This window comes from Myodes glareolus, chromosome 7 (genome assembly GCF_982192425.1).
Source record: "Myodes glareolus chromosome 7, mMyoGla1.1, whole genome shotgun sequence".
Taxonomy (NCBI): Eukaryota; Metazoa; Chordata; class Mammalia; order Rodentia; family Cricetidae; genus Myodes; species Myodes glareolus.
The window spans coordinates 88,268,586-88,295,953 of NC_142032.1; the positions used below are offsets into that span (position 1 = coordinate 88,268,586).

The following is a 27,368-nucleotide window of genomic DNA, read 5'->3' on the forward strand; positions in this document are numbered from 1 at the left end:
GGATGTTTTGCCTGTTTGTATGTCAGTATGTGCCTGGTGCCCACTGTAGTAGGAAAAGGGCGTTGGATTCCCAGGAACTGGAGCTATAGACGGTTGTGAGCTGTCATGTGGGTGCTGGGCATCGAACCCAGGTCCCCTCTGGAAAGGCAGCCAGTGCCCCTAACTTCTGAGCCGTGTCTCCAGCCCACCCCATCCTCCTCCCAGAGCGTAGTCTCTGCAGTCTTTCAGATGTGACTTCAGCTTCTAGCTTCCCTGCTGTTATTGTGATAATTACTTGCGTTTTTTACACATCAGTTTCTCACAGTTCTTAAGACTCTTCCAAGGATTAAACACCCTTAGAGGAGCCTGGGATGCAGTCAATACTCCCTGACAGACACACCATCTTCTGTAGCTCCTGGCATAGTAACACCATCCACCTTTTTTTTTTTTTTTTTTTTTTTTTTTTTGGTGCACCCTTCTAGTTTCAACTGTGTTTGAGAGAATCACACTCTTTTCTTTGCCAGTGTATCTCCTAGCAGTGTGCGTAGCTTACCCCTAGCTCCCCAGGCCCTCCCTCTTCCTGTAGCTTTCTCCCAGGGAATTCCTTCTTGTACCTCCTTGACTGCATCTGATTTTCATAGTTTTGTTTCCTTCATAAGTTTCAGATCCATGATACGCACCCCACCCCACTTCCTGGGGTGAAAGGGGAATGAGGTACCATCTTGTCTCCATCCCTCTGTTCCGCCCTCTCTCTTCCTCTCCCTCTCCATTTCTGTCTTCTCACCATCACATCTGGGCCTCGTCTGATTTTCTGGGGCCGTCTTGACATCCATCTTCCCAGCTTGTCTAAGGATGCCTTGTCTTTCTCAGAAAGCCAAAGCACTGAGAAAGGAAGCCCATTTGCATTTGCAGCTCACAAAAGGAGAGAGGTGAGGGGTATCAGATGGTACTGCCAGTCTCCTCGGCTTGCAGTCCTGTCTTGGGACTGCAGGAGCTTACATTCCAGTCACCTTTGGGATAAAATCCCGTTTCCTTGACAGGCTTGGCAGCTGCCATGTATGTCTGGTCCCTGCAAACTTATCTTTTGCCTTCCCTATTCTCAGTGCCCCAACCACCTGAGTCTCCCTAAACTTAGCCCTGCACATCCGTTCATTTTTTATTCTGTAAATATTCGTGGAGGGCATTTGATACTGAAATCGTAGCAGAGGAGAGGTAGTGTCTAAGTCAACCCGCATTTGGGATTTGGGGAGAAGATACCCTATAAAAGATGACTTTTACCAGGATCTAAGGATGAAGGCAGTAAGATGGGGCATGGAAAAGGGTGGGACCAGTGGGTGGGAAGCAGCCACTTCTGTTTGTGTGATCAAGAAAAGCCTCTTTATGTGAGCGCTGTGGAGAGGAGGCCTCATAGTACAAGGAAGTCAGATGGCGTAACTGAGGAAGAGCACATATGGGGCTGGTGGATGACTCGGTGAGTCAAAGAGCTTGCTGAGCAGGCCTGACCAGAGTCTGGTCCCCAATACCACGTTCAAGGGGGATGGGGTAGCCAGATGCTGTGGCATGCATCTGCGCCTCATCACCATCTTGAAAAGCAGTTCATTTAGTACCTGGCCCAGAGTAAGTGTTTACTTAAGTGCATGACTGTTTGGCTGGCTGGTGAGTGGAAGAGTTGGTGAACTGAACAGCTGTGGAACCTTTCTACCTGGAAGTTGCTCAGATAGACTTGGCATGGCACTGGCAAGGTGGTACAGCGGGTTGAGACACTTACGTCCAAACCTGACAACCTGAGTTCGATTCCTCAGGACCCACAAGGTTGAAGGAGAAACCCAACCCCAACAAGTTGTCCTTTGCCCTCCACACCTGCTCCCCCAAAGAAAAGTTTAAAAAGTTGGAATGACAAGGTACAGTGTGAACCCTGCTCTGGGATTCTGTATAAGGAACCAGCCGTCTCAGAAATGCCCCACATTAAAGCTCTCTGCACTTTCTTTGGCCTTCCTTCCAGTCTCTGTTCACTCAGGGTGATGCATGGCTGGACAAGCCTCAGAAGTACTTGATAAACATATTTTCAGCCCTGTATTTTGGGGTCAGATCTGATTGGTTGGAGTCCGGTGTGTGTCCCTGGTACAAGGTCCGACGCAAAGTAGTTCACCTCTGAGCTTCACTTTCCTCAGCTGTAATGAAGGTGACTCGCAGGCTGCCAGCCCGCGGGGTTGTGTGGCTAACAGGAGAGAGCGAAGTGCTTTGCTCAGGGCTCTGCCTTGTGAGGTTTGCTCACAGTCAGAACGCCATTGTCACTGTCCGTCCCTTCCATTAGACACTGTATTGTAGATAACCCCATATGGAGGTGTCCTCAGCCTCCTACGCATGGCCGAGCTGACTTGGCAGTGTTGTTGCAGGGTTGAGAGATAGTCTCTGTCAACTTCCTGGCACAGGTTAGACCTTGCATATATAGAAACGATAGCTTCAGCTTTCAAATGTAGATGGCCCTGGCTGAGACTACTGTGGAGTTTTCAAGGGATTTTGTCACGTGCCACTCTGATGCAAGACTGGGCTGTTGCATGTGTTTTGTGACTCACTAGGGAGACTGCTGAAGGTGGCAGAGTGTCCTTAGCACAGGTCAGGTCCGCTGTTGCTAATTCAGGGAAAGTGGAGCCAGTTGAAGAGGAGTGAGATTTTCCCTGGGGTGAGGGCCAGGGGCTGCCCTATTTAACTCCGGGAGGATAAAAGAAAGTGACTCCTGTCTGTGCCACTGAGCGCCTTCCTTGATGCTAAACACTAACCAGAGTGAAGGAAGCTACCCGCTGGCCTTCCAGGCCCCATCTCTCCAGTCTTTTTTCCACCCTGCTCTTCCAACCCCTCCCTAGAGGTTTGTCCTGCAGGAATTCTGCTGCTCATCCAAGTCATAGATGTAACTGTTCCCCATCAAATTGATTTCCAGGAAGTATTAGCATGTGTGGGAGAGTATAACCTCCTTTGCAAATGTACAATAAAAGCCAAGATTTATTGTTATAAAGTTAGCTCTGAGACGAGAAGAGACTTTTTTGGGGTTAGCAGTGTTTCCTTCAGTTCTGATGCGTACATGATAGTGCAGTGTTTGACTGCTTCTCTTAGTTCACATAGTAAGAGGATAGAGCTACTTGGAGATGGAGGTGAAGCCCAGTTGGTAGAATACTTGTCTAGCATGCATAAACCATGGGCTCCAACCCTACCATAGCATACACCAGGTCTGTTATCCCAGAACTTGGGAGATAGAGGCAGGCCTTTTTCAGCTTCATAAGAGTCTGAAGAAAGCCTGGAATTCATGAGTCTCTCCCCCCATCAAAAAAGATAGATCTCTTTGTGTTTCCAAGCTGGGGTGACCACTTGGCAGTGTGGGAACAAATGAAACCAAACAAGCACTGTGACTCTTCCCAGGGATGACCCAGAAGGAGCCGGGCTTTCATCAGCTCAGAGGCAGCTGTAGAGCATAGCCTGTAAGGATGAGAGACAGGGAGTCAGGAGGTCAAAGGCCAAGGTTGGCTGCTCGAAAGCTGCTGGTGGGGTGCACCAACAGAGAAGAGAACAGAAGGCCGGGAAAACCGCTCAGGCAACCTTTGGAACAGAGTTTCTTATCTGTGAGCTTACAGTAAGACTCGTTGTGTTTTTTTTTTTTAATATTTTTTATGGTTTATTTAACTTTATTTTATGTGCATTGGTGTGAAGGTGTCAGACCCCCTGCAACTGGATCTTCAGACAGTTGTGAGCTGCCATGTGGGTGCTGGGAATTGAACCCAGGTTCTCTGGAAGAGCAGTCAGTACTCTTAACCACTGAGCCATCTCTCCAGCCCCAAGACTCGGTTTTAAAGTATTTATTTTGTGTGTGTCTGTGCATATACGAATGCAGGTGTGCTTGTGGCGTTCAGAAGACTCAATGAATCCTGGAGTTGATTCTTTCCCTCCGTCGTGTGGATTCTGGGAATGGAACTCAGGTTGTTGGTGTTATTGTCAAGCACCTGTATCTGCTGAGCCCTCTTACAAGCCCAAGAATTGCTTTTTTCTTTGTTTGTTTTTGTGGAGATTTTCCTTTCTTTCTTTTTTTTTTTTTTAGTTAATTTTTTTTTTGTGTGTATACAGTGTTCTGCTTACGTGACTACCTGCAAACCAGAAGAGGGTACTAGATCTCATTACAGATGGTTGTGAGCCATCATATGGTTGCTGGGACTTGAATGTAGGCCCTCTAGAAGAGCAGCCAGTGCTCTTAACCTCTAAGCCATCTCTCCAGTTCAAAGAAATTTGCTTTTCTTGAGGAGGGGGAGTTCGAGCCAGGGTTTCTGTGTAGCTTTGGAGCCTGTCCTGGAACTAGCTCTTGTAGATCAGGCTGGCCTCGAACTCACAGAGGTCCACCTGCCTCTGCCTCCCGAGTGCTGGAATTAAAGGTATGTGCCACCACTGCCTGGCGAAATTATTTTTTTAAAGCTTAGGTCTCTGAGTATTTTCCTGTTACTAGGGCATATAGACCCACTGGGTTGGAGTGGAAGGTCCCTCAGACCTAACCCATCATTATAATGAGATGTGACAGCTTCTGCAGTGTAGCATGAACCAGCATCTACCATGTACACAGGAAAGGGGATTTATTGGGTCACCATGAGGAAGATCAGTGATACATCTGGTTTGGATGTGACTACATGTGAGACCTCATGCTGAGTCCTCAGGACTTGCTCCTGGCTTCCTTCAAACAGCACCTCATCCAGAGGCAATGTGAGCTCAAGGCAGCTCAAGCCAGGGTCCAAGGACTGACTCTGACTAGCCTCGACTGGGCTCTTGGCCTCCCCCAGAACCAATTCTGAGACTCTGGAGCTTTGGCAGAACAAGAAATACTAAAGTCAACAGCACCCAAAACTTGTGGACACAAAGTGGGGAAGGATGAGCCCAAATGAAGACAAAAATGTCGTCAGACAGGCAGTGGACAGAAATATATGTTGGGGAGGTGAGATGTCTCTTAGATATAAATAAAATGAGATGGGAACCAGGGCTGGTGGTATAATCCTATAAAGGCAAGAGGATCAAGAGTTTAAGGCAATTCTCAGTTACATAGCAAGTTCAAGGCCAGCCTGGACTCTTTGAGACCCTGTTTTAAAACAACAAAAAGGAGGCACAGATCTGGCAAGGTGACTCAGCAGGTAAAAGTTCTTGCCACCGAGTCTGGCAGCCTGAATTCTATGCCCAGGAGCTACGTGGTGAAAGGAGAGATTCGATTCTTGCAAGTTGTGCTCTCACCTCCACACATGCGCACACAAACACACTAAATAAATGGGTAAACAAGTAAATAATAAAACAAATGTAGAGAATCCAGGCAGAGGTGGCGCACACCTTTAATCCCAGCACTCAGGAAGCAGAGGCAGGTGGATCTCTGAGTCCAAGGTAAGCCTGGTCTACAGAGTGAGTTCCAGGACAGCCAGGGCTACGCGGAGAACCCTGCCTTGGGAAAACAAAACGAAAATTGTAGAGAAGTACTGAAAGTTTCCCAGGCACAGGCCCTAGTTCTGTCCGCCATCACTCAAGACAGAACAATGGCTCACTGGAGTCAGATGGCCTCACTGCAGCCTAGATGGAAACAGGAGCAGGAATTCAGACGGGACATCAGACTAATTGTGCTCAGTGTGGGCAAGCCTTGGCAGGAGAGCCCTGCCCGCTGTCAGAGCCCCTCGTCTAGCCTTAGCTCCACCTTTAGGTGTCACCCAGTTCCTCTCCTCACACTTACCAGGTTCGTGTGCATGTGGGGGCAGGGTGAGGACAGAAAGGCAGTAGGAGGCAGAATCTAAAGTGTGCGGCCCTGGAGTAGCAGTCTCAATACGGTGACTGTGTCAGGGTGCAGTCCTTTACACTGAGGGACTTTCTGGAGGAGGTGGTTTTTAAGCCAGCTTCCCGCAGCAGTTGGAATACTGGGCATTGTGTGTGTGTGTGTGGCTTCCAGAGATGAGTATAGCATGCTAAGGGGAGTCATGGCTGTGTGCGGGCTGAATATGCTGCTGCCGTTACAGGGACATGGACAAGGTGGAGCGGCAAGCCATGCCACAGGCCAACCACACGGAAGCTTGTCAAGAATGTGGCCATGTGGGACCTGGTCACTCGAGAGACTGTCCTCAGCGAGGCTATGAAGACAACTTTGGCTTCGACAGGAGGGAGCTGGAGGAAGAGCGCTTCCGTTCTCAAAGGGACCCACTGGAGGGCAGGCGGGACAGGAACAAGGCCAGGTCTCCATACTTGCCAGCTGAGGAAGATGCCTTGTTTGTGGATCTACCCGGCAGACCCCGAGGCCAGCAAGCACAGCCACAGCGGCCTGAGAAGAACGGCATGCCACCTGTCTCTTATGGCCCAGGAGAACAAAATGGTACCAGTGGGTACCAACGTGCTGCTCCTCCCAGGGCCAACCCGGAGAAACACAGCCAGAGGAAGACCAACCTGGTCCAGACAGAGCACTGGACAAAGACTCAGAAGGGGGATGGCAGGAGGTCAGTCGTGGTATTGAAGTACTGCTAATGAACATGATAATGGGGTGCGTGCGTGCGTGTGTGCGTGCGTGCGTGCATGTGTGTGTGTGTGTGTGTGAACAGCTGTCATTTCCCCTGTACGTACTCAGCCAATTAACCCCTCTACCTTGGTTTGAATGCCCTTAACAGCCCTCCAGGAAGGGGTGATCGCTCCTCTAATCTACACCAGAGAAATGGGCTTGGAGAAGGGAAGCAACCTGCGTAGGACACACACATTGGTGGCAAGGCCAGAGTTTAAAGTGTGATCTGGGCCTCTGCCCACCAAGAGGACACAGAGATGGCCAGCAGAGTCAGTGGTTGACTCTCCACTGCTGCCCATTTGCTTCAAAGGAGTCCTTGTAGACTCTTGAGGACACTGGGACCCAGCTGAGGAGTCTAGGGAGGAGCCTAGGTTCTGCGGACACTTGTGTATCAGGGAGCACCGGCTGCTCACCTGTGGCTCTAGGGCTGCTCTTGAGAGATTGAATAGCTGCAGCCTGTTGTCAGAGGCGGCGTGGTGTCTGGCCCCTGTGAGGGAGAGCGGCTAGTGAAGAAACTCTAAGGAAGAACTTCACTTGGAGACATGGCTGTGGGACTGGCCAGAAGGGGAAGCCTTCCGGGTTGTAACTTCTCCCTAGGAAAGAGCAGGTGTCAGCTCTGTTTATTTAAATGTTCTGTTTAACTGAAAACAAAAAGCTGTGGCCCCAGAACAGAGGGGAGTGACCCTGTTGTCCTTAGTGCTGAGCTGGTGGTTGTGAGGTGACCCATGGCTTAGTGAGGTTGCAGAGCTGATGGGGTCACACCACAGAGTCTCATAGTTCAAGGTCAGGCAGTAGGAGGAATGACTGGAAGGTTGTGTGCAGTGTCACACCTAGGAGCAAACACGAGGTTAGCAAAGGCTAGGTATGTCCATGCTTTAGATATGCATGCTGAAGGAATGTGGAGAGAATAAGCCCTGGAATTTGGACTTGAGCAAGTGAGTGGCAGCTGAGCTGAGAAACGCTAAGGGAGGTCTTTTTTTCTTCCACTGAGTGTCGTGGACCTAGGTGGGGACATCTTGTGACAGAGCTAATGTCTTTTTTCACTTGAAAAAAATTTAAATTTATACGTATGTGTGTTTTGCCTGCATACATGTCTGTGTACCAGGTATGTGGCCAGTGCCTACAGAGGCCAGAAGAGGGTGTTGGGTTCCCTAGAACTGGAGTTGGAGACGGTACCATGGAAATGCTAGAAGTCAAACCTGAGTCCTTTATAGGAACAGCAAGTGCTCTTAACAGCCTCGCTGTCTCTCTACACCCTTTTCTTTCTTTCTCTTTTCTTTTTTAGATAGGGTCTCACTATATAGCCCAGGCTGGCCTCAAACTCACAGAGCTCCATCTACCTCTACTTTCCAAGTGCCATGATAAAAGATGTGCACACCACACCTAGCCTGAGCTAGTTTCACGGTTCAAGTCTGAAGGCAGTTGACTTAGGAATGAAGGCGCTACTGGGATGCCTTGTTAGCGAGAACCTTTCATGGGAGAAAGGCTTTGCAAAAAAGCAGACAACTGAGGTTCTCACTTGTCGCTGATGAAATGTGTTTCCATAAGCCTTTCTGATAGCCTACAGACCCCCCTTACTGCACTACACACAATGGCCTGTCCTGCAGGAGGCACGGGGGCAGCCTGTATCAGGGAGTCGAAGGGTGAGTGGTCAGCATGGGGATGAGAGGCGTACCACCAAGGGCTGATGGTGCTGGCTTTCCCCATGTGTGGTAGGAGTTGGAACCATTCTTATGGAAAGAACTGGGGACTTTGGGGCAGGGTCATCCAGCTATAGAGAGCAGTTCACTAGCCTTGGAGATAGCTGGGAGCTCAGGGTGGAAGCTGATCTCAGTGGGATCGAAGTGGATCATAGTGAATCAGTCCTGAATTGAGTCCCGAGGAGAATGCCCATCCACACGAGGTTGCACCATGTCTTAAAAGGACTGCATCCTTCATTCCCAGATATTTGTCCTTAAAGATATATGTAGCAGGGCCTCATGACACATGTCTGAGATCACCAGAGGGTAGCTGTAAGTTCCAGGCCAGTCTGTTCTATACACACACACACACACACACACACACACACACACACACTCATAGATATAAGTATAATTGTAATTTCCAATAGTAAGTGATAAAGGGATCTGACTGCTTAATGAAGGAACTTTCCATTTGAATTTTCATTCAAATTTTCCATTTGAAAATACAGAGAAAGAAGCCGGCTAGTTCTGCTTTGTGTATAGTTAAGGCTGTGCTGACCTCGTCACTGGACAGAGCACATAGTGGCTGGCCTCGGAAGGAGGACAGACTGCTTTGTCCACGTAGGGAACTATTTCTACCCTATCCCTGCATTTTTGAGATGCATCTACTTTGCATTTTCCTCATTTAACTCTCAGGGTATGTGAGGCTCTTGCCTCTGAGTTCTAGCATGTTCTGTGAGCTTGTTTTTGAAATTCTAGCCTTCAAGATTTCTCCACCCACACCCAGTGTTTAAAGTAAAGTATACTTGTAAAATAAAAAGGCGAGGTGGGGCTGGGGATTAAACGTGGATTTGAGGGAACACAATAGGAAATGAAAGGCCCGTGTGATTGATGTGGAAGTGAGGGTGAGGAATTTCTACAGTGAGCGGGAGTGGTCACACAGGTTGATCTTCTGCTTTGACGTGGCTGTATCTGAGGCAACTTTCTCAGGGTATCCTGTTTAACTTTCTGTTCTTGGGGCCACAGAACAGGTAAGGGACCTGATCCCTGTCTGTAGAAGGCCAGGTTGTCTGGTCAGAGCTGCCCCGGGAGCACATACCTGATCCTGGGACCCATCAGGTCCCTCTCTCCATCAGTCAGTTAATTATTATAGTTTGGCTGCAGGAGCCAGTGGCCACCATCAGTCTAATATCTGAGATGACCCCAAATAGCAGACAGTGTACAAATGGAAGGCATGGTCTGGAGGATGGGCTCAGGATTTGGGGCAGCTGGTGGGGGTTGTGATCATCTGAATGTGATAGGCGGGCCCTGCACGTGGGCTGGAGAAACAGGGGTTTGGCTGGGACATACTTTGCATTCCTCAAGTTTTGCTTCAGGCAAAATAAACAATAGTTACAAAGTCCTAACCTCCAGGGGAAGCCCCACACCTGGTTTCTGGTCCTGTTGCCACATCAGACATGGAATTTGGAAAAATTAATGAAGAATCTCTGCCACCTAGTGACAAGCAGGCACACTTGCATGCTAGATGGGTTTGGGTTGAAGACATCTTAAAATCACCTCAGCTAGATGAAAAGAAGCTGTCAAAGGGGAGCTACCCTGCTTGACGACTCCCCTTCTACTCCTCACAGTGATCTAGTCGGAGACTCTTAACCACATTTTATAGAAAGGGAAGGGAGACTCAGAAAAAACACAGACCTGAGGTCAGACAGATTTAATAGGCCGTTAGAATAGCACTTTGTTTTAAACAGGGTGAACACACTCTGCCGGAAGTTAACATTCATAGGTCTAGTAGGGCTGAGAAAACCTACATTTCAGAACTATATTTTAGATAGGGTCCTAAACTCAGGGCTTTGTGTGTGCTTGGCAAGGACTCTTAGCAACTGAGCTATATCCTAGCCCTGTATTTAAAAGACTTTTTAGATTTATTTTATACATATGAATCTTTTGCCTGCATGTATGTGTACCATGTATATTTCTGCTATCTGCAGTGGTCAGAAAAAGAGAGTCAGAGCCCCTGGAACTAGCGTTACAGATGGTTGTGAGTCACCATGTGGGTGCTGAGGATTGAACCCAGGTCCTTTGCAAGAGCAGCCAGTGCTAAGGCTTCCCTCCAGCTTTTACTTTTAATCAAAAAGAAATCATTATGGGCTGGAGAGATGGCTCAGCGGTTAAGAGCATTGCCTGCTCTTCCAAAGGTCCTGAGTTCAATTCCCAGCAACCACATGGTGGCTCACAACCATCTGTAATGAAGTCTGGTGTTCTCTTCTGGCCTGCAGACAGAATACTGTATACACAATAAACAAATAAATAAATATTTTAAAAAAAAGAAATCATTATGGGGCAGTTGGCAAGAGTGTTTTCTGTGTAAGCCTAAGAAACTGAACTCAGGTCTTCAGCACCCATATTAGCGCCATGCCAGGCAGCCACAGACAGATGGATCTAGGAGCTTACCGGCTAGCCAGCTTAGTCAGAACAAGAAGTTGTAGGCCAGTGAAAGACACTGTCTCAAGGAAATAGGCCAAGGGTGTTAGAGCAGGATGCTTGATGTCCTTTTCTCTGGTCTACACACATGTACATACACATGATCATGCATCTTTTAAAAAAGTACTAATCATATATTGATGGACTGGATGGGGCAGTCTAGTGTATGCAGACATTGTGACATGGTTGAAACAAGTTGATAAATGCTCATCACCCCACCCACATACCCTTGTGTGCATGTGGTGAGAACATTCTGTCTTGAGGTGTGTATTATCACTGCGTTGGGCACTGGGGCTCTACTACGTGCTCACTTGGTCCAGCTGAACCCTTGCTCACACTGACCAACATCTCCCCGTTTATTTCTGCCGTCCCTAGGTCTGGTAAACACATCTTTACTCACGGCTTCTCTGCATCCCCATAGAAGTGAGAGTGTACAGTGTCTAACTTAATTCGGGAATCTACCTTCTGAACAGGCCTTGGGTGCTGCCGCCTTCACTGGCCACACTTGGAGTTAGCATCGGCCCAGTGCGATGTTGAACACGCAGCAGTGCACTGTGTATATAAGTTTGCTATGTGACACTGATAAAACAGAATCAGAATTTGAGCTCTGTAGACAGCAGGGCACTGAGGGGGTTTGGGGCACACAGGAGTGGTCAGATGTACAGGAAACCCATTAGGAGGCTCTCAGATATGTCTGGAGGAGGGAAGGAAGCTGCCTCTGGGTTAGAAAGGTAGTCAAGGGAAGACTCCCACTCCAGCCATTTTCTTTGTGAGCTTCAGAGGTTGGTACTATGAAGACGGACGCTTACAAGAAACCCCACACTAGCTCAGAATTGAGATAATAGCGGGTTGTTTACTTAGGGGTAGACTCACAGATTATAGTCCTCTGCTTGAACAAACGGGGAACAGCAACCAAACAGCCTGAAGAGAGAGGCTGGATGCATGCTTTACATCGGCTAGTGTGGTATAAGAGCCACGCCCACGTGGGCGGGTAACTTAAAGGCTACTGGCTTTAGGCTCCCAGGCAGAAGAGAACTATGGGACCTTCCCAGACCCACAAACATGGCTTGTCATTGGCAGCTGGCAGGAGAAGAGAGGCAGTTTAATCCTTCCGCACCAGGAGTGATGGGCAAGGGAACCCCCTGGTGATCCTGGCTGTCAGAGAAAACTGCGTCTGGAGCCTTCTTCAGTGCAAAGCCCTTTGTGTCTGCATCAGTCACTGTTTGGGGTCCTCACAGTCTCCCGAGCAAGCTGATCTTGTGAGTTTCCTTAGCTGTGTTGCCTTGAGTGATGGCCTGACATGCTCTTTCTCCCTTTCCCAGCTTGCCCTTAGACCAGACGCTTCCTCGCCAGGGTCCCAGTCAGCCCCTGTCCTTCCCGGAAAACTACCAGACTCTTCCCAAAAACACTAGACATCCTTCTGGGAGCTCTTCACCTCCTCCCCGGAACCTGCCCAGTGACTACAAGTACGCACAGGACCGAGCAAGCCATCTGAAGATGTCCAGTGAGGAGCGTCGGGCACACAGGGATGGCACCGTGTGGCAGCTCTACGAGTGGCAGCAGAGGCAGCAGTTCCGGCATGGCAGCCCCACGGCGCCCATAGGAGCTGGCTCCCCGGAGTTCACTGAGCAGGGCCGCAGCCGGAGCCTGCTAGAGGTGCCCCGCTCCATCTCTGTGCCTCCATCTCCTTCTGACATCCCTCCTCTAGGGCCTCCCAAGCCCTTACCACCCCGGCGGCCACATACACCAGCAGAAAGGGTCACAGTGAAGCCACCTGAGCAGAGGAGGAGTGTGGACATCTCTCTGGGAGGGTCTCCCAGGAAGGCACGGGGTCATGCTCTTAAGGTGAGGCCTGGGAACTTCTGCCGGGTGACTGGGGTCTGACATCGAGAGACAGAGTCACTCTGGCTTCTTGGCAGCCCACAAGGCAGGAAAATGTGTTTGCCTTCAGTCAGTCCATGTATCCATAACAACCTAGCTGAGACCTACCTCTCCAGGGACGACTTTCAGTTTGCTGTACTATGCCTAGTGAGGAAGGCTGTGTGTTCCTTTTGGAGATCAGGCACCCAGGGCTCAGACAGGAGGAAGGGCACGTGGTAGGTGGGCCTGGCGGTAACTGAGGTCTCCTTGCCTGGCCTCAGTCTGGCTTCTCCTCTCCCATTACAGAACTCCTCTCACGTGGACCGGCGTTCCATGCCGTCCATGGGCTACATGACCCACACAGTCAGCGCTCCCAGCTTACACGGAAAATCGGTAAGCGACTCCCCACTTCCCTCTCCAGGTGATTGACGTGCCTTAGCATATGAGACCCTAGTCCATGGTATTTCCTCCCTCAGAGCCAATCAATTACAGCCCACAAGGCAGCTTTTGACCTCTTTTTAGTGGTGAGGTGACAGAGAGGCCCAGTGGGCTCACTCAGGCTTTGCAACAGGCCCTCCAAAGACTGAGAAAAGTGGAGGAGAAGGTTGGGCTGGTCCCCTCAAGTCTCTTCTACCTACCTGCTTTCTTCTTTAACAGCCCTCCTTTCTTCCCTGGCCTTCACTGTGATTGGTGATTGGTTAACTCTCCCTTCAAAGTTCACTGTGATTGGTTAACTCTCCCTTCAAAGCACCCATCCTTCTGGTGAAGCTGCACTGGTGGCTTCTGAGAAAGCAGCTTCCTGTGCCCTATGTTGGCGGTGCCTTTATTTACCCTAATGACAGAGCCAATGCAATCATGCCTAGTGGTGTCACATCAATGTTGTCCTGGCACGGGGTGAAGAGTATAATTGCAGCGGTGTGCCCTGCGGTGGCTGACTCCCTCCTGATGTGTCTACACGCCCGCAGCTGGAAGAGCTCTCGCTGCTGCTCACCCGGTTGCAGCGGCACCAGGCCAAGTTGGCCAGCGTGCGCAATTTCGCCGTGGGCCAGTTACTGCACCACTACTTGACCTTTCCTGCCTGCCAGGTCAGCGCCGGTGGGCTCTCCTGGGCCCAGGCAGGGATGGCCTGCCACTCATGTTTCCCTGTGCAGTGTGCTCTGGTCTGTCCTGCTGGCTGGCTCTCTCCCTCTTCCCTTGCCTGTTTGCTTCTGGGTGCTATTAGCCAGTCACTGTGGGCAATGGTGGAGCGCCCCCCTCCCCTCGCTCTGGCACAGGGGAGAGGATGCATGGGGTGGGACAGACCTGAACCTTGCTTCTTGAGCTGTGCAGTTGCCAGGCTGGCACATGGTCATCTTGTCTAAGAGCTGTGCCCTGTCACTCATCGTCACTCAGCCTTGTCATTCATTGAAGACATGTGGGTCAGCCTGGAGGGATATGTAGGGCACCTCCCCTTGCAGAACAGCCCTCATCTCTTGTCCTATTTGGCCTTGTAGGAACCTGCATAGGTAAGGCGGGACTGAATTGTCATTATGGGGCAAGAGAATCCCGAAGGGGCAGTGACTCACTGCTGTGTTACCAGGAGCTTGCAGGCTGGAGCCAGAATCCCTGTTTTAGAGTGTTAAATAGCATCAGGGCCTTGAGATTCAGGCTTCATGAGACTGCCCGGAGAGTTGCTTTCTTGGGCTCCTGGAGCAGCTAAAGGAAATGGAGTCCTTTTTGTCTGCAGAGTTGTCCTTGGGCAGCGGTGATTCAGCCATACCAGCCTCGTCCCTTCATGCAGCACAGAGCAAGGCAGAGGACACATGAGGGTGCTGGCATTGTCGCTTCCCCTTTTAGCAGGATCTGAAGGACCCAGGAAATGTAATTAGAAAAATGGGTGTCAGAGAATGGGTTTGTTTGTTAAAAAACAAATGAGTAAACCGAAGTCGTGAGACTAAGTAGATGACTCGTGGTTAAAGAGCTTGCCAGGAAATTCTGTGAAACCTGTTAAATGCTGGCTGGGTATGGCTGTCCTCCTGTGATTCCAACCCCAGAGCAAGCTCACTAGTAAGACTGCTGTATCAGTGAGCTCTGAATGAGTGTGAGATTCTGCCTTATAAATAGGTGGAAGAGCAAGGGAATGCCCTCACACATGCAAAAACATGCACACCCACATGCATACCATACATACACAAAGAAAAAGAAAAAAGACATAAATCATGAATTTGATTTTAAATGACATGCTTCAGCTATCCTTTCTCCTCATATTCAAATGATGTGGGAAAGTGGGGCGGTGAAGGAGGCAATGTAGGGAAAGCCTGTGCAAATCATAAGCGTCCGTTACAGATAGGGCTTCCATGCCTAAAGCACTGTGAGAACGTCTTGTGTGAACTGTGTGTAGGAGATGGTCTCACACCATAATTGTCTACCTTCCCCTGGCTTGCTCAGCTGGAGGCCCCCAGTCCACTAAGAGCTCTGGACTATTCTTAAGTAAGCTCTTGCAACTTTTCTGCCTCAATTAACTTCTGTGGTCTGCTGAACGCGAGTGTGACTTGTGGGAAGTCTTATTCTTAATAATAGCTTGATAGACCATGAGAAACACCACCAACAGTCTACCCAGGAACCCCTTCACTAGTTCCTGGCACAGCTGCTTTGACAGCTGAACAAAGAGAGCAAAGCTTCCAGGAAACTTGTAGCAGGCGCCTAAGGTCACACTTAGTGGGACCTGCTGGATCACCCAAGTTGTTTCTCTCTGCCTTTTCCAGCCATTCATCCACACCACTTGGGGTCATATTACTTCATGCATGTGAGGCAGTCCAGCCCAAAGGTTTGATGCCAAGAGTTAGAGCAGTGCTGTCAATGGGATCCGAGCTCTGTGGATGGCAAGTGCTCTTCCAGGCAGATCTCCTGGTTCTGCCTCAGGAGCCCGATCCGCCTCATCTGCTCTGCTGCCCTAGCCGCCTTGTTGGGTCCTGCCCATCAAAACACAATGGTTGCAGGGATAAGCTGGCCTTTCCCATAGTGACCTACAAGCTCTACCATGCTGAAAGAGGGCTCTGAGTTTCACAAGACATCCGTGCTTCCTCCATGGCCCGGTGTGTTAGTCTGCTGTGGTCCCGTGTCTCCAGAGCTGTGTGATGTGAAGGGTCTACTGTGAAGACCAATTATTTTAACCCTAGTGTTTGTAACTGTTTTGTTCTGTTTTTTTCCTCCCTGTTTCCTTGGAAGGCTGATGATACCTACCTCCAGCTGAAGAAGGACCTGGAGTACCTGGATCTAAAGGTGGGTGGTGGAGCTGGAGAGATGGTTCAGTGGTTAGGAGTCCTTGCTGCTCTTGCAGAGGACCAGGTTCAATTCCAAGCACCCACCTCAGGCAGTTCACTGCCACTGTTCTAGATCATTCAATTCCCTCTACTGGCACTTACATGCACATGGTGCAACAAGCTCACACAGGTACACACACTACTCCTAAATAAAGATGATCCATCTTTGAAGGTGAGTGGCATCAGGACCCCACCTCCCGTGGACACTCATTTTTCTGAGAGTCTTACCTGCCGGAGCCCGACACTCACGCTCCAGACCGTAAGTCTCGTCTGAATCAGAAGAGTGTCATTGCTTACAGTGTGACTCTTGTGAAGTTGCTTGTGAGCCCTGGTGGGAAGTCTCTGACTTAGAGAATGAGGACCATGATTTTGATCTTTTCCTTCCCTTGGTTAGACCCAGAGGTTCCTAGGAAGAAGCCATTGGCTTCATCAAAATCTCTGCTGCTGGTGGGAGTGTGTTTGGTTCATAGGGAGTGGCTGATGTATGTCTTCAGCCACAAGACTGTGGGTCCTTTGGGTTTGTTGATGAGGAAGCATGTTCCGCATCGAGTGATGGGGCTTTGAGGCCCACCCATTGCCTCTCCCTTCAGAGCTGAGCACTAGGAGCCCATGCATGCTTAAGGCCCAGGCTCTGACTCAGTCTTCACAACAGACCTGAAGGGCTCCTGGGGAAATGGGATACATTCTTCCCTGGAGAAAGCTGCTACTGACTTACCACAACTCTGCATATTCCGTCTGAGGACAGTTCCTCATGCTGGTGCTGTGGAACAGACTGGAGCAGAGTAACCTTAGTCAGCCCTGGGAGGGAAGGGACCTGTGGACCGTGCTCATCTCCACTGCACTGTGAACCTGGCTCAGGATGCTTCTAATGCAGGGGTCGTCTTCAAGCTTCATGGGGCTCAGCTGTAAATACTAACACATAAGGCGGCAGGCGGAGGGTTTTCCCATGCTGACAGTCCACCAAGGTCTTGGTTAGCTATCTCCCAGTTCACTTAAGTATCTATTAAGCATTTGCTATATGTCCAGCTCTACAAAGGCAGATGCAAAAGAAAAACTGAGGTCCTGCTCATAAGAAATTTCCAAATAATGTGGGCGGGGGAAAGAAAATATCCCCAAATGATAGTATATATAGTGATCATACAGAGATCTATTTGACTCAGATCTGAGCTGGAGTCATAAGAATTCCTATGGGCCATGAGAAAGGCTCCTGAGAAAGCAGGGACCAGATGAACAGAACTTTGAGGAATCATGGCTCAGAGTAATTGTTAGGAAGTAGGTGGGGACAGGACCAGAGTGAGCCAAAGAGAGCTGGGGTACAGTGGTGAGATTAGAGCCATGGGAAGAGGTGGAAATCCTGCTGACTCCTGATTCTCTCCTAGGCCTTAGGAAGGAAGGCTCAGGGATCAGAGATTAAAGGAAGAGAAACTGAGGCACAGGTTTCAGAGCAAGAGTTCCCGTTTGTCCAGACTGCAACAGAAGCTGTCTGGCCCATGAACTGTGTTTTATTTTGTTGCATTAGCTTGCATAGTAGCCCTATAAGGGAAGTAAATTACTTCCTCGAGGCCACATTGGAGACAGGTAAATTGGCTCCAGTGCTGCTCTAAAGCTCACATTCACCTTGCTACCAACTTTCATAACACGTCATGTGTGCTGCTGTGGTCCCAAAGGCATTAAACTTTTGGGGGAGGCAAACTTGAGTTCCAATGGCAGGGAATGGATTTGATAGACTGGAGAGGCAAGTTCCATGGGGGAGGAGGTGCTTTCCTAGCTAGCAGCTGTGTCACCTGAGGAGGTATTATGGATGCTGACATTGTTTGTCATGAGAATAGCTGGGCTTGCAGCCAGATTGTCCTGGTTGTGTATCTGCTAACTGTAATTACTAAGCTCTTCTCAGGGAACTAGTCCCCAGATGAACCTCTCCTGAAGCTGAGAGAAGCTTGACTCTCCCACTGCCCGTGTGAGAGAAGATGCTAGACTGTGTGTGCAGAGCTGAAAGGCTAGTGTGCCACCATGGCTTCCACCAGAGGGCAGGGGCCTGCTCTGCCCTGCACGGACCCAGCTGGGATATTAGATTCTCAAAGGAATAGCCAACTGCAGGACCTAGAGCCCAGGATCGAGGGTCTCCAGATGAATGTGTACAGATGTTCAGAGCGTAAATCTAAGTCTAAAAGTGTTGTTCCAATTTTTATTGTCTGGGGTAGTGGTCCAGGGTGGGTCTCTGCTTACCTTGATATGCTGTATGCTGATGTCTCCTTCACCTGCGAACTCAGGTTCCCTTCCCCAGCGTCTATGAGCCAGGGAGCTCACAGTGGGAAGTATGCCTGTGAGAAGACTCACAGCAGCAGTGCGGTGACAGGGAGCTAGGGACAGCTTGGGAGAAATGGAGACAGGCTGTAGAGCTCTGCCGAGTCACCATGCGTTTCCTGTGACTCTAAGGAGGAGTGAGCCCAGTAGATGGCAGCTCCAGGCCGACAGGGTTCAGCTGGTAGACATGCTCTTCTGAAAGGGCCTTCTCCATAGTGCTGAATGCCCTGTCCCTGGGCTGCACGGCTGGAACTCCAAGACATATTGGGTCATGGATCCTGTGACAAACTTGGCAGAATGTCCTTGAAATGAGGAAGAGAGAACAAATCACACACCTAGGAAAATAGGTGCACTTGAGTAAGCCCCAAAGACCATTCTGGGCATGGGAGATAAGCTCAATCTCTCTAGGACCAACTTCCTCTTTCTATGGTGGGATAGATTGAGCCTCCAGCCTCAAGCATGTGGGGCAAGCACCCTACCACTGAACCATACTCAACTATGTCACCAATTCTCTTTTTCCTTTTTGTTTTAAGATAAAGTCTTACTATTAATAAATTCCCAGGTTAGCACTGAATTCCTTTTTTAGCCCAGGCTGGCTTTGAACTTGCACCAGCCACTCAGGTAGCTACGATAACTGGCCCGTGTCACTAAAGTCGTGTGTGTGTGTGTGTGTGTGTGTGTGTGTGTGTGTGTGTGGTGTGTGGTGTGGTCTGTTAATAGGGGTAAAACCCAGGACCTTGTGCTTGCCGGGCAGGTGCATTCCCACTGCTCCGTTTCCAGCCCTAGAGCAAGCTGATCTAGAGATTTCCCCTTCTCATATCTGATCTGCAAATCCCCTCACTCTACTGTGTTGACTTATGCTCTTTCATGTTCTTATCCAAGATCCAAGGTTCCAGGGCCCATGCACCCCCCTGATTAGCTGACCCCCAGTTTCCTGTGTTCATTGGTGGTGTTTTCTCCCGAGCATCTTGGGCGAGTTTTCCTCCCTCAGGTGGACATTACTGCTGAGGGGCCAGACGGTCAGATGAAGGTACCTCTTAGAAGACACTCTTAGCTAGGGTGTTTGGGGGAGTGCTTGCTTCTCTGCACTTTCTCTTGGTGATGCCAGGGTAGAAAGGACAGAGCAATGAGGAAGTTCTGTTCTGCCTGGCAGTGTGGGCACTTGGTTCTTTTGTGTTTTGATGCTCTCAGTAGCCCCGAGTAATAGGAATTATCGTCCCTACCCTGTTAACCAAGAACCTGTGTCTCAGAGACGTTAAAGGACTTCTGCAAAGTTCCACGACTGGAACCGACTTCAGCCCTGAGTTTGTCACCATGGAAAGTCTGTTTCACGGAACCTGGACTCCATTCATTGGCCTCCAGGTGTGGGCAGTGGTGGGGTTGTTGTTGTCCTCAGCATTTAAAAAAAAAATTTTTTTTTCTTTTAGATGGAATCTAATAGCGTTGCCTGGTTTGTTCTCAAATGCCCAGACTCAGATGATGCTCTGGACTATGGCTGTGCGTCTGTGCTCCTGGCTTTGAGTTATTTTTGTACAGCTGTGAAACACATTCACGTGAGGTTGAGCAGGGTGTCTTTGGCTGTTGGGGGATATCTTTGTAGATACAGAAGGTCGCCTTCAACCCCAGGGAGTCTCTTGTCTCTGGGATGGAGTGCCGTTGTCAGCTTCACATCTGTGGCACTGTGGCTTTTCTCTGGCAGTTTGAGCCTGAGATCAGTGCTTATCCGTTTCCAGCGCCAGCTTCTCGGGCAGAGTTTTTTAGGTTGCTATCTGGGACATCAGTTATTTCTAGAACACCTGGGAACTTGGTTTTTAAAAATATAGATCTGAGCCAGGTATGATGATACACACCTGTGGTCCCCATTTCTTAGGGGACTGAGATAGGAGGATCATTTGAGCCTGGAAATTAGAGACCAGCCCAGAGAACATAATAACTTCCTCAGTCAAACAAATTGCCAGACAATAATGGTGCACACCTTTAATCCCAGCACTTGGGAGGCAGAGGCAGGTGGATCTTTGAGTTTGAGGCCAGCCTGGTGTACAGACTGAGTTCTAGGGTGGCTAGGATTACACAGAGAAACTCTGTCTTGAAGAAATACAAAGCAATATTTTTTTTAAAGAAAAAAAAAAAAAACGCTGGGCACAATGGCTCACACCTTGGAGGTGGGTGGATCTCTGTGAGCTTGAGGCCAGGCTGGTTTACATAGGGAGTTCCAGGACGGCTACCAAAGCTTCCCATAGAGACTTTGTCTCAAAGAGCAAATAAACAAACTTCAGAGCCTGACACATCCACACCTATAGTTCCAAGACAGAGACAGGATTGCTTCAAGTTCAAGGCCGGGTCTACTTAGTTCCAGGCTAGCCAAGGATACAGAGACCCTGACTCAAAGGTTAAGTAGGTAAAGGCACTTGCTGCCAAGCCCCATGACCTGGATTTGACCCCCAGTACCCATGCAGTGGAAGGAGAGCACTGTCTCCACAAGCTGACCTTCACACACACACTATAGGATGCACACATAGATAAATAAATATGTTTTGCTTTGTTTTGTTTTATTTAAGGCATATCTGGAGATCTTTACTGAGTTAGCACACTTGTGCCCAGAGTCCTGGGCTCAAGCTCTAATGTGACTTTTATGCACACTAAAATTTGAGGTCTGCCATTCAGGGACAGAGAATACTAACCCAGCTGTGAGCTAAACCACTGGGGAACTTTGAATACGCATATCAATGCTTGAGTCCCATGCTTAGATACTCTGATCTAACTGATGATATTCAAGCATTTCTCTCTAAAAACCAAACAGTCCCTTAGGTGTTTTTAAAGTACAGCCAAGGTTGAGAAAGATCGCCTCAAAGTGGTTGTTTGTATTTTTTTGTTTTAGTTTTGAGACAAGGTCTTGTCTACCTTGTGCCCAATGTCTTGGACTTGTGTCTTCCCGCCTCTGTCCCTGAGTCTGGGATTATTAGGTGCACCTATGTCTGGTTTATGTGGTACTAGACAGAGCCCACTGCTTCATGAAGGCTTGCCAAGCACTCTACCAGCTGAGCTATACACCTCGCTCAGAAGTGGTGGCTCTCAAAGTGTGGTCTCTGATCAGCTACAACAGCAGCACCTGGGAATCTGTTACTAATGCAAAATCTTGAGTCCTACTCCAGGCCTGCCTCTGGTGGTGCCTGAGCCTTCCAGATGATTCTGCACCCTGAAGTTAGAGAACCAATATAGGAATCCTGATGCCAGGCTATAGTTGTAACTTGGGGTAAAGCAGTTGTCTATGATACGAGGGGCCCTGGATTCAACTTTCAACCTTCTAATAAAAGATAAAACTTCTGTTGGCTGGGATCTACCCACCTGGACGGTGGGGACTGTGGAGTTTTTTTTCTTTGCATTTCTTTAATGTGTCTGTGTGCATGTGCGTGTTTGGAGCTGTGTGTGTGCGTATGTTGAGGCATGTATGTGGAAATCAGGACAACCCGCAGGGGCTGGATCTCTCCTGCACTAGGTGGGTCCCGGGATCAAGCTTGTTAGGTTCAGTGGCAGCACTGCCCACTGAGCCATCTTGGAGGCCTGCCCGACTATTCCAGCACCAATTATAAGCATTTGGGACCACTGGTCAGTCATGGACGTTTAGGCTGCACCACATGTATGGAGGTGGAATTTGAGGACTTTCTGTGGAAAGTAATTGTTTTTTGTTTGTTTTGTTTTGGAAAATAATTGTTAAAAATGAGCCCAGGGCATGGAGCCACTCTAAACCAAGCTTCCAGGTGTTCCAGAACACGGTGAGGGAGGCAGGAAGAAGCAGATCTCTTCTGTTAGGCTTCCCCTCACCTTCTGCAGCAGAACTAAGAAGGAAGTGGCCTTGTGCTTGGTCAGCCTACACAGCCCCCCACCCTCAAGTAAGCAAAGCTGATTCAGGGCCTGTTCTTCAGAGGCAGGCGGCTGGGAGGCTGTCGGACCTGTCTGCACTCCTCCCCTCTGAGGCTCCCCTTCGCCAGCCCCCGGACTGTGGCCGCTTCAAGTGTCGTTGGATGTCTCACCTGTTACATTTTGTTGTATTTGCCTTTCTGTTCGGAACAGATTAAAAATAATGAACCTTTGATCAACGTGCTTTACAAAGTGCTGAAGAAGTCAGCACGGGGCTGTCGGCCCGGGAGAAGCGTAAGATGATCGGATCCGTGTCTCCAGGCGGGGCCATTCCATTGCTTCTGCCTCAGTGCCGGCATCATCACTTGCTTAAGCAGTTGCTCTCCTGACGCCCCACGCTTCCTGCAAGTCATTTCGGTTGATTTTCTTTAACCCAAAGCTCTCTTCAGCATTGTGGCCAACACATTGGGCTGAGCTGCTCATCTGTGGTGTCTTGTGGCTCCATCTTTTATGTTGCAGAGGGATGGGGAGCTTGCCTGGCTTGCCATCAGCTTGTGTTGTGTCTCCATCCTCACGTGTCTGCCTCCACGTAGGTAGGGCTGAGCATGAGTTTCTTGGGAGGGAGCAGCAGTTCCTAACCACTAAGAGAGGGCATGGATTCCACTGTCTCCGCCTTCGCTGGGGCAGGGTGTTGGCATGCAGGTCCCAGTCTGGAACTGGATAGCCACCCTTTGGATGGTTTCTTTTGCAATGTAGACGGCTCTTGGGACATTCTGAGGGAGGCTCTAGGCGGGGAAGGCAGGTGTCATGTCCTGATGTAGTAGAGGAGAAGTGAAATGGTCCATGAACCCCGAGTCTCTTCCCACATAGAGATTCATTAAGATGAATGAGAACCCAAGACCTTCGATTTTTCTGGTGACAGATAGTGGGGGCACTTGTTGACATTTTACGTGGATATAAATACTGTTATCACAGTGTAATTTTAAAAAGGGAAACTTAGCTGCCACATACTACCTGCGGCTGTGACTATTCATTGGAGCATCCTTTCTCTGGAACAGAGCTAAGCCGGGGACCTCAGAGCTGTAGACGAGCTTCTAGGAAGCTGGTGCCCTATGACCTGTGACCTTTACTCCATTGGAAGCCAAACCAGCCAATCTGATCTTGACATGTTCATGAACTCACTTAGCAAACATTCTCCGTATCTCCTCCATATGCCAGGTCTTGGCTGGGCTTCAAGGATAGAAAAGACATCTTAGTCTCCACAGTGACCCCTAACATGGTTAAGATGTCTGGAAAGGAGAACTGAGCAAGCATCATTGTTATCGAATACTCTAAGAGCCACAGCAGTGACAGGCACCCTGGGAGAGGGACACCCTGAAGGGCACCAGACCCACTCAAAGGCAAGAAAGAAAGATGAGGACTTTGAATTCCTAGCTCCCAGCATCCTATAAACGGCACAGTAAAGAGGACAAGGGGGGGGGAGGGGCTGTTTCTTAGAAAAGAGGAAATGTGACTTTCCCAGGAGGTGGGGGGAGCAAAACATTGGATCTAAAGTCACGCTAAGGACAGCTGTGAAGGGCACACTTTCAGAGGGGATGCCACCAGAAAGCTTAATTTAGATTTGCTTTCTCAGAATGCCTTTGTGTGTAGACACCTCATTTCTTTCCTGATGATGCTGGATAAATGAGGCATTGCTCAGTTAGAGACTCTGCCTTATTTAAGCATCAGAGACACCCACAATTTAAAAAAAAGCTTCAGGGGAAATGGGGGAGGAGTTTGCTGGGGAAATCCCCAGAGTGCACCTCAATTTGAAAGTGATTTCTAGCTGGTTAACGAGCCCAGGCCAGCTTCTTCAGAGAAGAGACCGGCTCACAGCCCTCCCCTTGGAAGGGCTTGTTACAGGGCTCCATATGTTCTAACTGTGTACAGCCATGTATGTACACATACTCTGACACAGACCCCAAGAAGTTCCATGAATGCTTGGTGAGCACTCTCCCTTTATCCAGGCCTTATATTTAGTCTTTATCACAAAATAAACCAGGCCAGAGTCCCTGCCCTCTGCTGTGTGGCCGAATAGAATTAATCCTCAGCTCAAAGCAAGAAGTTATTTGTTGGGGGTAGTGAGATGGCCAAGTACTGGATGTTCTTCTAGAAGACTTGGTTTCCATTCCAGCGCCCATGTGGCAACTTACAACTGTAACTCCAATTACAGGAGATCCAGTACCCTGTCTGATCTCCATGAGTTCACAGACCCATGCGTATGGTACACAGACACACATGCAGGCAAAACACCCATGCACATAAAATAAATAATTTGTTGTTGTTGTTGTTGTTGTTGTTTGAGACAGGGTTTCTTTGTGTAGCCCTGGCTGTCCTGGAACTCACTCTGTAGACCAGGCTGGCCTCGAACTCAGATATCTGCTTGCTTCTGCCTCTCAAGTACTGTAATTAATGACGTGTACCACTACTTTAATGGTTGCCCAGCAAACATTATTTTCTTTAAAAGTAGTCAGGTATAGGACAGTTGGGCACGTGGATGTGGTTAGTCTGGAGGGAATGATTATCAGACTCGCGAACATCTTGGGCCTGCCAAATGGAGTGGGGGAGAAAACAAAGGCTATCTGTCCAACAATATTCATCCTGGGGCCTTCTGCCTAGCACATACACACTACCTGCCGTTCTCTGTGTCCACTGCTCAGAGCCTCAAAACAGAACAGAGATGGGCTTATGGTTTGAAATGCATTAAACCTAGCCTTGTCTTGACCCTGGGAGCCCACATCTACACAGCCTGTGGCAGGAAGGTGCCTCATAGGAAATGGAAGCATGAAATGGAGAGTTGGAGTCAGCTGCGTGGGTGTCAGCGGAAGCAGTGAGGCAGCAAGCTGCCTGCTTACTGTTGACTGAGGATGTGGACTGGGATGCTCCACTGGCTGGAAGTGTGGGCGACTTGTTCATTGCTTTGTTGAGATGGTAAGGCAGGTTGTAACCCACATGAGTACAGCCAAACCTGTTGTCTAGGTGTGAACCTGACCTGAGCACTTTCTCCCCTTGCTAGATCTTTCAGCAGTATAGGGTGAGGAAGACTGACCTTGTCCACGGGGAAAGGAGCTTCTCAGAGGCCTGAAACAGACTGGGCAGTGGGGTGTAGTCCTGTGTTGTCCCTAGGTTCAGTAGCAGGCCTCTCCTATTCTCGGCACACCTCCAAAGACCCACAGGACTGTGTCATGCTCACTTGGGGAAAACATCTTTAAAACTGGTAACTGAGCACCTGCACTTTCTTTAGTTTGAGAAATGTAATAGTCTTAGGGTCGCCAAAAGGTTTCAGTTTTTCCATAATGTGAAAATTAAAACAATGCAGATAGTGCTCAAGTTTTTGCCCATCTCGTGCCATGAGCCTCCAGCCTCCGCCAAGACTTCCACCTCCATCTACCATAGGACTAACCTCCCTTCCTGAGTTTTGGCTCCGCCCACCAAGTTAATCATTAAATTGTTCACCTCCCAGATGACAGGCCGAGATCTTCTTAAGGATCGAAGTCTGAAGCCGATGAAGATCGCTGAGAGTGACATTGATGTGAGTTACCAGTGCCAGGCTGGCTCTTCGGCCACCTCCTGACTGGACCTGGGCAGTTTCCCGCAGGGTTCGCGTGGTACTCTGCCCAGAGGCTTTCTGCTCTTATTCCTGAGTCCATTCCCTGTTCTCACCTCCCCCCGCCCCACCCTTGTCCTCTCCAACTCGCTTATAGGTCAAGTTGAGTGTTTTCTGTGAACAAGACAGGATCCTCCAGGACTTAGAAGACAAGATCCGAGCTCTCAAGGAGAATAAAGTACGTATCATCTTTGCATCGTAGTGGGTGGGCGGAGGGACATGCAGTCACTCTTGTCTTTGCTGACATAGCGTTTGCACTCTCGTGTTAGCATCAGCCAACAGGAGGTGCCGGGAATGTAGCTCAGGTTGTATAGTGCTTGCCTAACATGCATGAAGCCCCATTGTCCATCCTCAGCATCACATATAAACCAGGGTGGTTAGCACTCACCTATAACCTTAGCACTTGGAAGGTAGACTCCAAGGGGAATCAGAATTTTAAGGTCATCCTCAGCTATACAGTGCTTGGCCCTGTTTAAAAACCACGAACAATAACTAAAACAGGTGTTAGTTTATTCAGTCTTTTTTTGTCTGAGGGTATTCCTCAAAGATTTGTATCTCAGTCTCCTCTCCTTTTCGGGAGAACCTCAGTCTGCTTGGATCCAGTACCCCTAATTCTGTCCTGGCCCATATCTCAGCCTGGGAGTCTGAACCACTGGCAGGCCTGATGACTTGACATGAGGAACCCAGTGGTCTGCCTTGGAGAGAACGGCCCTCCTCACAATGGGCAAAGCCTTTCACTTCCTCAGGTTCCTTTCCCCAGGGATCTGGGCTGTGAAGGCACCAAGTCTAGATGGGAAGATGGGAGTGAGCTGGGGCCACAGTGAGAATCTCAGAGCAACTTTTTTCCTTTTTGTATTTTAGTAAGATATACTCATGGTGTTGAAGATCTGTGCCATGCCTTTTTTCACACGAGCTTGCAAAGTTTTTCTGTCATTTCTTTCATTTGTTTCTATATAATCTATAAGGACGCAAAGGTTCTGCACCCAACTTGTAGATAAGAAAACTGAGGCACAGAGATTTTTGGAGACTTGCCTCATGGGCCAGTCTAAGCTGCTGTCTAAAGCCCTGTGTCTTAGCTCCAGCTCAGCTCTGGCCTCTTTGGCCTCAGTTGTTTGGTTCCTCTGGGGACAGTCCTCCCATCCTGTGTTCTTGGCCGGTTCTGGCACAGGACCAGCTAGAGTCCGTGCTGGAGGCGCTGCACAGGCAGACAGAGCAATACCGAGACCAACCACAGCACCTGGAAAAGATCACGTGCCAGCAGAGACTCCTCCAGGAGGACCTCGTCCACATCCGGGCAGAGCTCTGCAGGGAGTCCACGGTACGTGGAGGGTGAAGAGGTGATAGGCACTTGCCCTGGGGCTGGCCATGACTGGATTCTCATCACCCTTGCTGCTGAGTTGAAGGTCAGGGGTGAGAACCTGTCGCTGCCTCCTGGTGGCAGGTTATCCAGGGGTATCATGTCTGACTCGCCTCTCCTTGAGCTTCTTCCCATCAGGATAGTTGAGGGAGAGCCAGTTCTGTGGGGAAGTCTTGAGGCTGTACTCTAGTCTGTGCACAGTGCACTCCAAGACGTCAGCATTTCCACGGCTGCAGCTGTCAGTCCAGCGTGGTGCTAGCATTTCTACCAGACAGGGGGAACCCAGTTTGGGGCAGGGAGTAGGCAGCACAGGTAGCCAGGGTTGCCTCTTCCCATCTCCTTTGCTCCA

The 27,368-nt window shown here is 49.4% G+C and overlaps 1 protein-coding gene across 11 annotated transcripts in view; it reads left to right on the forward strand.

Annotated features, from left to right (window-relative positions):
- The window catches only part of Plekha7 (pleckstrin homology domain containing A7), a 187,110-nt gene that overhangs the window by 139,879 nt on the left and 19,863 nt on the right, over positions 1–27,368 (forward strand). For 10 of the 11 annotated variants that reach the window (XM_085692966.2, XM_085692967.2, XM_085692968.2 and 7 more), the window contains 7 exons: positions 6,000–6,470; positions 12,015–12,537; positions 12,859–12,945; positions 15,760–15,813; positions 25,519–25,587; positions 25,760–25,840; positions 26,831–26,980. In XM_085692966.2, coding sequence (XP_085549092.2) covers positions 6,000–6,470; positions 12,015–12,537; positions 12,859–12,945; positions 15,760–15,813; positions 25,519–25,587; positions 25,760–25,840; positions 26,831–26,980 — 1,435 coding nt within the window. Of the gene's footprint in view, positions 1–5,999; positions 6,471–12,014; positions 12,538–12,858; positions 12,946–13,517; positions 13,638–15,759; positions 15,814–22,229; positions 22,311–25,518; positions 25,588–25,759; positions 25,841–26,830; positions 26,981–27,368 lie in introns of all 11 variants that reach the window. The other variant, XM_085692974.2, reaches the window with a different exon arrangement.